General features: G+C 35.1%; 1 protein-coding gene across 3 annotated transcripts; it reads left to right on the top strand.

The window, feature by feature from the left end:
* The first annotated feature begins 854 nt into the window (after positions 1-854).
* Positions 855-7,051, top strand: ggact (gamma-glutamylamine cyclotransferase). Of its 3 annotated transcripts, XR_008396502.1 has the most exons (4): positions 1,318-1,499; positions 3,866-3,907; positions 4,094-5,721; positions 5,843-7,051. XR_008396502.1 is itself a non-coding variant. In XM_017469029.3 (3 exons), the coding sequence occupies exons 2-3, from the start codon at positions 3,881-3,883 to the stop codon at positions 4,595-4,597; spliced, it is 531 nt and encodes a 176-aa protein (XP_017324518.1). In that variant the 5' UTR covers positions 855-1,010; positions 3,866-3,880; the 3' UTR covers positions 4,598-7,051. The 3 variants fall into 3 exon arrangements, 2 of the variants coding, with proteins under 2 accessions (XP_017324518.1, NP_001187488.1); XM_017469029.3 differs by lacking the exon at positions 1,318-1,499 and adding an exon at positions 855-1,010 and having other exon boundaries at positions 4,094-7,051; NM_001200559.1 differs by lacking the exon at positions 5,843-7,051 and having other exon boundaries at positions 1,391-1,499; positions 4,094-4,714.
* Positions 7,052-11,428: the final 4,377 nt, after the last annotated feature.

Here is an 11,428-nt window from a genome sequence, read left to right as displayed (position 1 = left end):
TACATAGATAAATCAACACGAAAGACAGTTTAGAAGATGATAAAGTGATGAATAGTGGGATTTTATATATATATATATATATATATATATATATATATATATATATATATATATATATATATATATATATATATATATATATATATATATATATATATATATATATATAAAAAGGCTGACTTTGAAACACACAACATAGAAGCACTGACCCGTGGATTTGAATAGAGTTGTATACAGTTTCCACATGCACCCTCTAGATTTGTGTGAGGTTGAAGAGGATTTGATTAACAAGCTGCCATTGTATTGTTAGTCCTTCATTCCTGTTTGTAAAAGTACAGTGAGCCTTAAAAACAAGACATGGCATCACATTTCTCAAGTATAACCAGTCTCACATTTGCCTGAGTCATATTTATAAGGCTTTCTGGTAGCAAGGTATGACTTATATGTGTTAAATGTTAAGTTGGTGTGTTTGTTGCCTGACTGTGAAGCATGTTCACTATGTGTGTGTGTGTGTGTGTGTGTGTGTGGCGCATCGTCAGCTCTGGGAAGGAGATTGCTCAGGAATCTGCTCACAGAGATTGTTTATGCATTTTCAGATACCCTTTAGGAAGTACACAATAAACTATATTAACCTCTCCTTGTGTGTCTGTAATTTTTTGTTCTCTGTAAATACAATGCTGTCATAATTAATGTTGCAGTACCTATGCACCTATATCACTTGTTGTGATTTTATTTGTGGCAGAATCACATCTTTTTGAGCAGCAACACTGTTGGTCACTGTACTCCCTCAAGAAAGGAGGACCTTTACGTTGAAAAGCCGGGATAGTGTAGTACTACCTGCTTTTAACCAAGCTTCATATTGAATATCTAGAGCACTACATAGAGGGCAGACTCAGGCACGTTATTACCTATGTAGTGCACTAGTATAAGAATTATTGAGGCATTTGGCATTCTTACAAATTTTCCCAAATATTTTCGGAAAAGTAGGATTTCTTTAACTTTATATTCAGGTAAGATTTCGGTCTGTTCCCCTCTACTATTTGTAAAATGCGATGATACGTAAACCTGAAGCCTTTCATAGTTTCATCTTCAAACAGACACATGTAACACATAACACCCATACAGGTAATATACAGGATAGCTCTGTTTACTCAGGCAGCATTTCTATGGTCAAATTACAGTAGCCGATTTACAAAAACGAAAGGATGATGGGTATCACAGACCACGGAAGTCTAGCCTGTGTTACGAAAAATAATTCAGGCTCTGAAATGTTGACTCATAAAGCTTAAACTCGCATGCGCACACACTTGCGCATGCGCCGTATTCGATTATGTCATGTAGTCCTGATGCTCTGTGGTGCGGAAGGAATGGGTTTAACTCAGTTGGAGAGAAACCTCTACAAAGAGCACTACGTAGATTTTTATTGTCAGAATACATGTACAGTCCGATATCGTTTGCATCAAGCCAACAGATGCCATCGAAAGACAATAAATAATAAGGTATTGCACAGAATTTTTTTTTATTTCACATATATTACACTAGGTTTAATTGAACTTGGGAGGATAATGAATGGATATGACTTTGAAAAATTTCTTCATACACATTAAGTTTAAAATGACAAAAAAGTTAACGGAGAAATATTCTTTAGTTTCTAAAACTACTGACGAAGCGAAGTGAAGCGTCAAAGATTTCTAAGTGTTGAAAAACTGTTCATTTCTGTCCACTAGACAGATATCTCTATCTATCTATCTATCTATCTATCTATCTATCTACATATATATATATATATATATATATATATATATATATATATATATATATATATATATATATATATATATATATATATATGATATAGGGGCGCACGGTGCCTTAGTGGTTAGCACGTTCGCCTCGCTCTGTGGCTCTCTCCCGCGGCTCTGTGTGTGCGGAGTTTGCATGTTCTCCCCGTGCTGCGGGGGTTTCCTCCGGGTACTCCGGTTTCCTCCCCCAGTCCAAAGACATACATGGTAGGCTGATTGGCGTGTCTAAAGTGTCCGTAGTGTATGAATGGGTGTGTGATTGTGTGCCCTGTGATGAACTGGCAACGTGTCCAGGGTGTACCCCGCCTTGTGCCCAATGCTCCCTGGGATAGGCTCCAGGTTCCCCGGGACCCTGAAAAGGAGTAAGTGGTTGAAGATGGATGGATGGATATATATATATATATATATATATATATATATATATATATATATATATATATATATATATATATATATGAATTTTAAATAATATATGCAGGCAGAAAGGTATTTCTATATGTTGATAGAGCTTATAATGTTATTAAATGTGCAGAATTATTTTAGTTTTATAAATAGGCCTAATTGATGTGAGTGTAAAATCTACAAAAAAAAAATAGTGTGCTTCAACTGGACTGGGACAGTGTTGAAGTAGTGAATGGGACTTGTACATGGTCAGAGTATAGATTACTTGCAAAAAATAAAAAAAATAAAAAAATAAACAGACAAGCCCAAAATATCACAGTTGGATCCATTCTCAAAATTAACCTTCATTAGAGGAAAGCAACACAGTGTAACAGTGAGATCTAAAGCAATCTGAAGTGTTACTCTGTTCAGTGTGTAATTGTAATAAATGGAAGATTAACACAATTGCTCAAGTGATATTTTCCATGTTGAAGACAAAACTCTTTTCTCATTTGCACTGAGATTATTTTGAAACTGTAAGACTACACAATTCCCTTCTGTCACTAAAGTGTAGTTTAATTACAACAATACAGCACAACATTTGACTAATGTCGCTAACACTTTTCAGATGATAAATCAACAAGGCATGCTCAAAAAGTGCTAGAAGTTACCAAATGATACAGACTAATTTGCCTATACTTTGAATAATCACGGTAGAATAGAATAGAGTTTTATCAGAAAATAATTTAATAATTTCATGGCACCCCAAACTAACTATTTATGTAGTTATAAAGTAGAGTCAAACCAACTATTTACATTTACAAAATACTATAATTTCTATAAAAAATGCAGACAAAAAGAAACAGTGGGAGTGAGTAGCTGGAAATCAGACATGAAGGAAAATAGTTTTGGATGGAATAGCTCTCATTTAATTGCTTGTAAATGTAGTTATGAAGAGAATTTCAAAGAAGGCAGGCAGGACAGACATGGTGATCAGTCATTGGGAACGTCAACTTGTGCAAGCACGACTCAAGTTAGCCTTTACACCTTGGTGGTCAGTCAAATGAATCCGCTGTCTCAAATCATATAACCAGCAGTTGTGATATGAGCTGGAGAGCTGTACAGAGTGCAGAAGTGTGCTAATGTATGACACATTTACCAGCAAAGTCAGTAGATTTGGCAACACTGAATTCAAGCGGTTGTTTTAGTTCGTCTCAATCGCTTCCAAGATCCAGTTGATCACTTGTCACAAGCTGACCACTTGTACAGTTCTTTTTCAACTTGTCCCCGTTATAATATAAACTTGTATGGGCAACTTAATTTAAAAATGTAGCTAGCAGTCAAGGTAAAGGTTCATTTAAGTCCATAACACTGATTCCATATAAACAGACTCGGAAGGGAAAGCTGATCCAACTGATTTTAATGCCTGAGTAGTTGAAATAAACCCTTAGTTTTAAAGTTGTAGAATATTTTAAGGAAGTAAATGGATGGTGGTTTAAGAGTGCCTTTAATGAGTCTTTGTTAATAGACCAACAGAAAGTCTAGGTCATATAATCACTCATTGTGCAAATAAACCTTTTTTTTTTGCACCAAAAAACCCCCAAAACAAACAAACAAACAAACAAACAAACAAACAAAAACGAAAACAACAACATCTGTTTATAATCACTTTTATTTTACAGGACTTTTCTTCTTGGATGAGAAGGTTATTTCCTACAACTCTGGTAAGCAGAGTCTTCTTTGTCAAATGATATACCAGTATCATTAAGGTTAATTGCAAGAATACAAATTTTCACACTCACTCCTATCAGTTATAATGTGAAAAGAGTTTTGATAGTTGTTTTTGGTATGAACAACACTAGACCATTTAAAGATTTTTATTCATAGTATTGTTTTTTTTCTCCTAAAAGGGGATTTTTAGCTTTCTTCTACCAGCTACTCAGATGACACATATATTTGTATATGGCACTCTTAAAAAGGGCCAACCCAACCACTATAGGATGCTGGACTCTACCAAAGGCAATGCCAAGTTCCTTGGCTGTGCTCGCACTGTTGAAAAATACCCCCTGGTGATAGCAGACAAGCACAATATCCCCTTCCTCCTCAACGTTCCTGGAGAGGGACAACGTGTCCAGGGGGAAATCTACAGTGTGGATGATCCAATGCTGAAGTTCCTTGATTGGTTTGAAAGCTGTCCACAAATGTATCAGCGAACACAGGTCCTGCTTGAAGTTGAGGAGTGGGTTGGAGAAGGAGAGGGAACACCTCAAGTGGGCGGTACCACTGATGCCTTTGTGTACAGTACAACCACTTACAAACCAGAGTGGCTCCAGTATCCTACTTTCGAGAGCTATGATGCCTATGGGGATCACGGTCTGCAGTATGTGACTCGAGAAGACAGAGGCTCTGACTGATATGTAATTTGCTGGCTATCTTTGACAGGTTCCTCTGCAGAGATACACACAGCCATACATCATTCCTTTTTGCACTGGAAAATAAGCATTTACAGAAATAAAGATTTTGAATGGCAGTTTATTATCTCAGTGAAAGTCAGTCAGTTTATTCTGTTACCTGCGTTCTAATTTCTAGAGACCCTTGTGTCAAGTTTTCTCTGGGCCCAAACCATCCTCCTACACATTTTATAGGCAAAGTTATAATTGTGGAGAATCACTTTAAAAAGTATTGTATACTGTCTTACCATTAAGACCAACTTAAATTTAATAATATACACAGGTGACACACTTGCATTGTTTGATTGTATTGTTGAGCCTGTGCTGGTGACATCAGGACTTTGGAGCAAAAACATTCAAATTTGGATGGCTAAAACACTTTCAACATTAGATATTGTATTGGAAAAAAATGAGTGCTATTATGCCAAAGGTTGTGCGAATGAGCAGGGATTGAGAATGTATGTGAAAAATAATTAATACTTCAAAGTAGAGTCAAATCTCTATCCGCACTTCATTTTTAAAAAAGATCCATCACATTCTAATTTTAGTGCAAAACATGTTGAACAGCAATGGCTTTTTTCTTTAATAAATTGTATTTATAAGAGTAGTTTTAATGATGATTGATGTTCATTCTTACTCAAGTAATTAAGTAAATACAGGAATTTACATTTTACCTTCAGGTCTATGAGAAAGGTTTTCAAGAGCAATACTTTTAGGAAACTAAGATCCCTTCTTGAAACATGTTTTTCTAGGAGAGTAATCGACTACATAGTGTATGAATGCAGGTACAGTGGGTGAAATAATTATTGAATGAGTCAACATTTTTTTTTCAGATATATTTCCAATGAGGTTATTCACATGAAATTTTTACTAGACTTTGGTATTAACTCAAGAAATCCACACATATAAAGAATTTACAACAATAAAGTCCAAAAAAATGTTGTATAATAAAGTGGAATGACACAGGAAAAAAGTATTGAATACACTAACTGAAATTTGTTTAAATACTTAGTGGAGAAGTCTTTGTTTGTAATGACAGCTTCAAGACGCTTCCTGTATGAAGAAATTAAATGGGCCGCAGTATTCAGGTGTGATTTTGGCCCATTCCTCTAAACATACTGTCTTTAAATCTTGTTCAATTAGTTTCAAGTCAGGTGATTGACTGGGCCATTCTAACACCTTTATTCTTTTTCTCTGAAACTAATTAAGAGTTTCCTTTGCTGTATGCTTTGGATCGTTGTCCTGCTGGAAGGTCCACCCACGTCTCATCTTCATCATCCTGGTGGATGGCAGTAGAATCTTCTGAAGATCCCGGTAAAGGGCTCCATTCATCGTTCCTGCAATTATATGAAGTCTGCCAGTTCCATGCGATGAAAAACAGCCCCACACCATGATGCTTCCACCTCCAAACTTCACTGTTGGTATAGTGTTTTAAGGGCGATGTGCAGTGCCATTTCTTCTACAAACATGGTGTGTAGTATGACAGCCAAAAAAGTTAAATTTTGATCTCGTCTGACTAGACTACACTCTCCCAGTATTTCATAGGCTTGTCCACATGAGTTGTAGCAAACTTTCAATGAGCCTTGAAAGTGGAGTCTTGCGGGTTGAGCATGCATAGCAATGCACTGCATAGCACTGCGTATTTCTTTCTCTGTGCCAATGGTACCTGCTACCGTCAAGTGTGTCTGGAGCTCTTTCTGAGTGGTCTTTGGCTCTTGGGCTACACTTCTGACTATTCTTCTGACTCCCTGGTCAGAAACCTTGCAAAGAGCTCCTGTTCATGGTTGGTTGATGATGGAGTGATGTTGCTTCCACTGGCAGATAATTGCCCCAGTGGTGCTTACTGGAAGATCCAGAAGTTTTGAAATACTTCTGTGTCCGATTCCATCAATATGTTTTGCAACAATAAGGTTACAAAGGTCTTGGGAGAGCTCTTGGTTTTTACCCATCATGAGATGTTCCTTGTGCGACACCTTGGTAACGAAAAGCCTTTTTATAGACCATCAATTTACTAACCCAGCTGATATAAATTTTCCACAGATAGTAGGTATAATTGCTTTCTAACTACTTACAGATTTCACTTGGTTCCTTGCCTTACCTTGCCTTGGAGAACTGCTTTTTCTCAGCATGTTCAATACTTTTTTCCTGTTTCATTCCACTTTATTACACATAACTTTATTTATGGACTTTAATGTTGTGAATTATTTTATATTTGCAGAATTCTTGAGTTAATACTGATGTCTAGTGAAATTTGAATGTGAATAACCTCATTGGAAATATATTTACTGAAAAAAATGTTGATGCGTTCAATACTTATTTCCCCCACTGTATAATGTTGTTTCATTAAAAAAAAAGACAATGTAATAATTTCACACTGAATTTTGGTGCCTTTTTTCAATAAATTATTATTTTCACCTATTGAAATGAGCATTATTAATGTGTGATACCATCAGACATAGCCATCAGCCATAACCTTAAAACCACCTGCCTAATATTGTGTAGGTCCTTCTTGTGCCACCAAAAACAGCTCTGACCCAGTCGAGGCATGGACTCCACAAGATCTTTGAAGGTGTGCTGTTGTATTTGGTTGAATGCCAAGTAATGTAATAGATTCAACTTATGTTACTTTATGTTTTAAGTTCTGTTATTGCAGGGAAAGCGTTAGTATGGTCAGCAGAGGAGACAGTGGGCCTTACTGATATACTGTGTATAACAAGTAACTCCTAGCACTGCAATGAGCCAGAAGAAGAACAGGTTTATTTTAAATACTTCACCACTTGAAAAACATCAGTGAATATGTACACTTTTTTCCCTGGGATTAACCTACACTTTTAAAATTACTTTTTTAAGTACAAAATGAGTTGACTCTCATGTTTCTATGTCTGTAAAAATACATTTGAGAAAATTGATTGTGCTGTAGTTGATTATAGTTGTAATATATACAGTATATTACATATAAAAAGGCTGGCAAATACTAACAAATATTTATGAAAAGGTACAATGTATATGAAATAACCACTACATGGTCAGTATCCGCATTCCAGAAAGTAGCCTTGCCAGTTATTAAATAAAGGATTTTAATTGGCTACTTATGTTCAAATATATTCCTAACTCTTGCCTACAGCTTACTAAAACATTTTATCACATAAATACATACAACCCCAATTCCAAAAAAAAGTTGGGCTGCTGTGTAATATGTCAATAAAAACAGAAAGCGAATGATTTGCAAACCTAATAAACCCATATGTTATTCACAATAGAACATAGAAAACATATCAAATGTTTAAACGTAGTAAATGTACCATTTACGAAAAAAAATAAGATCATTTTGAATTTGATGGCTGAAACAGCTGGAGGAACGTTATGCAACTAATTAGGTTAATTGGCAACACGTCAGTAACATGATTGGGTATAAAAAGAGTATCTCAGAGAGGCAGAGTCTCTCAGAAATAACGATGGGATGGAATCTCTATGGAAGCATATGTTGCTCTAAAACCTGTATATACCTTTCAGTATTGACGATGCCTTTCCAGATGTGCAAGCTGCTCATTCCATACACTCTAAAGCACTGGTTTAAAAATTGGGTAATTTTAGCCCAGTGGCTGGGTAAATATAGGACTGAACACATTTTGGGCTAAACTAATCCATCAAATTGGGTTGTTAATTTCAACCCAGCAAATGGATTGTTTTTCAGTCCAAAGGATAGGTTTTTTTTTTGTTGTTTTTTTTTTTAAGGAGATTAGTCTCTTCTGCAACATTACTTCACTGTTGTTTTTTTACACTCACATGATAATAGGTTAATTTGTAGTTAAACTCAGGATTTCTACCCATGGTCATACCACCCAGTTTTGTTAATCAATATCTTGGCCTTGCAACAGTCCATGAAGGTGAGCATTCAGAACAAAAACTTGGCACAATGGAAACTTTAACCCTAAGTTCCTTTATGACAGTGGTATTTACTGCTAGTAAAACCTCATCATTCAGTCACTTTCGGCCACATTCAGAGTTATGCATGCACGGTGAGGATATAATACCAAAATTCCACGCACAGATAGAATTTATCTGTAGTATAAACACTTGTAGTAAGCTATAAGTGTAGTAAATGAGTGCTAAGTCATTTAGGTTAAACCTCAAGCTGTCTGCATGTTTTCTTTAAAGGAGAGGGCATCTAATTATCCACTCTAGCATTATTTTGTTTATTTGATTTAATCAAAATAGTGAATTAAAAGTGTGAATAAAAATAGCCTAAATCCTGCACACACATAACAATTTAATGACCCCAAGTTAATAGTCATGGTGTCATTAAATGAAACTCAAATTAAACTTCACTAAACTCTGTGTACACTGAGTAACTGACAGCGCATGTTAAAAAAAAAACCCTGCAAAATAAAAGGATGTGTAGGACCATGTGCTATCTTATAACAGATGAATCATGAGTGTGGCAGCCATATTGTTAAATATGTAGTCATTCATGGAATAATTACAACTCACACTGTTCATGCAGCAGCGATATAGTAGTGCCCTATTAGATTTATTTCTATGTTTGCTTCATTTCATTCATATATAATCATATTATTCTTTATTATTATTATTATTATTAATTTTAATTGTCCCTTGTTTTTGATACTACATTGTATTACATTTGACAGGACAGAAAGTCACACAATTTCCTTCTTCAGTCTGCATTTTCAAAATCATGTTTACAATTATGATGATCATATCAGTCTTCATATAAACACTTTAGAGCTCTGGAAATGCCACATTAATATATATATATATATATATATATATATATATATATATATATATATATATATATATATATATATATATATTTAATGAAACATCTTTAATATGTTTATTTTAATATGTGCACAGTATTCTAAATTGAGGTCATAGAATATTAATGTAGATTTAGCGGCCACAAAAGATAACTATATTTTTTGCTTATAAATTTATCTAATTAATAAAATGATGCACACTCTGTAAATTTATACCCCCAAAAGAAAAAAAAATCATGAATTTTAATTTAAAAAACAAAATATGGAATAAAATATATATATTTTTAAAAATCTACCCACAGAAAATCACATTAAATCAGAGTCTACTACAGAGGTTTTATTATATTATTATAAAATGCTTTTTTATTTTCCTTTTTTTTTCTTCATCCAAAATTAATTATTATTGGCTTTTGCTACAGGCTAGTTACTCAGCTACAACAAAATCTGTCTCATACTCATTTCACTTCAATTAAATAGTTTGTCTGATTGAAATAGTGGTTATTTTGTGCAAATTCCTCTCATTGTTTCTCTTCTCACACTTTATATTTTATCTATCTATTTTAATTTGACCCCTCATATTTTTGCATCATGATTATGAGCTTGATTTTCTCCACTAGCTTAAGGTGCTATTAGTAAAAGTATACCTGTAACTAATGCTGTTTAAAGGCTAAATTTATGCTTCAGTCTTTTGCATTTTGGGGAATGTGTTGACTAAAACAAGTTTTTTTCTATATGACTTCATCCTCAATCACTGATCCTTGCCACATTGCATAGACTTGAATAATATGCTACATTGTGCTAATTTTCTTGCTCATCATGATGTTGGTTTCTACTGCCGCTTTTACAGTTTGTGGGAACATCCTTGAACTTCCTCCCCGAGAAGATCTGCTGTCCAACATCTGTGCCTGTGGGTTTCACTTCTTGATTAAAAAAAAAAATCAGTGTTTAGTTGGTGTGGTTAATATTTCCCTTGTGCTATGCATTTCTAATCTGAAACTGGTCTCTTTGAAAGCTGACTTTCCTTCTAATGATCATTTTAGCAAAAAACAATGAGAGAAATGCATTCTTTTGCAGTATGTCTTGCATAAAATTGGTGGTGAAGTGAATTCATAGGCTATTTAATAAAATAGCCTATGAAATAATAAAATTTCAGGCTAAAAAAAAAGTTCTGGCTAATAAAATAGCCAGAACACATGTCACACCCCTCTTCATCTCCCTCCACTGGCTTCCTGTAGCTGCCCGCATCAAGTTCAAGGCCTTGATGCTCACCTACAAGACCTTGTCAGGAACAGCACCCTCCTACCTCAACTCTCTCCTGAAGGCCTACGTTCCCTCTCGCAATCTGCGATCGATTAGCGACCGACGTTTAGCAGTTCCAACTCAGCGTGGCTCAAGGTCTCTTTCCAGAACCTTCACACTAACTGTTCCTCAGAGGTGGAATGCACTTCCAATATCAATCCGGACCGCAGAATTTCTCAGCATCTTCAAAAAAACAACTAAAGACCCACCTCTTCAATGAACACCTAACAAACTCATAATTAAAAAAAAAAAAAAAAGTTGCACTTACACCTCTACTCTGCACTTTGCTTCTTCTGGAATTCAATTAATGGATCTCGTATGGTAGCACTTATTGTATTGTTCTCTGCTTGATATCGCTTTGCTTGTATCTTTCTCATTTGTAAGTCGCTTTGGATAAAAGCGTCTGCTAATTGAATAAATGTAAATGTAATGTAATGTAATTCAGTACCCTCTTCTGTGAAGAAAACATGGAGACTGTTTGAAGGTTACGCTGTCTAAGTTATCATATTTTACACTTATAGCACCCTTTAAATGCTATTCATAAAAATTTGGTCCTCTAAGGTTAAGATGTTGTCCCAGCAGGCGGTTCAACTCCACAAGGAAAAAACACAAGCAGCAATATGTTGACCTGCCATTCGTGAAGAGGTCTATTTGTACCAAAGGTTTTTTAAGATGACCATCCTGTACTTAACAGGCCATTTTAAGCAAGATGCAG

Source organism: Ictalurus punctatus, chromosome 6, assembly GCF_001660625.3.
Source record: "Ictalurus punctatus breed USDA103 chromosome 6, Coco_2.0, whole genome shotgun sequence".
NCBI classification, from domain to species: Eukaryota; Metazoa; Chordata; class Actinopteri; order Siluriformes; family Ictaluridae; genus Ictalurus; species Ictalurus punctatus.
The sequence above is the reverse complement of the archived record's forward strand: the minus strand, read 5'-3'. Positions and strand labels throughout refer to the sequence as shown.

Excerpts from the sequence above, each read along its gene's own strand:
- ggact (XM_017469029.3), top strand. The coding sequence starts at position 3,881 with ATGAGAAGGTTATTTCCTACAACTCTG. Across the intron at positions 3,908-4,093 it reads GGTTATTTCCTACAACTCTG|GGGATTTTTAGCTTTCTTCT; the intron begins GTAAGCAGAGTC and ends TTCTCCTAAAAG.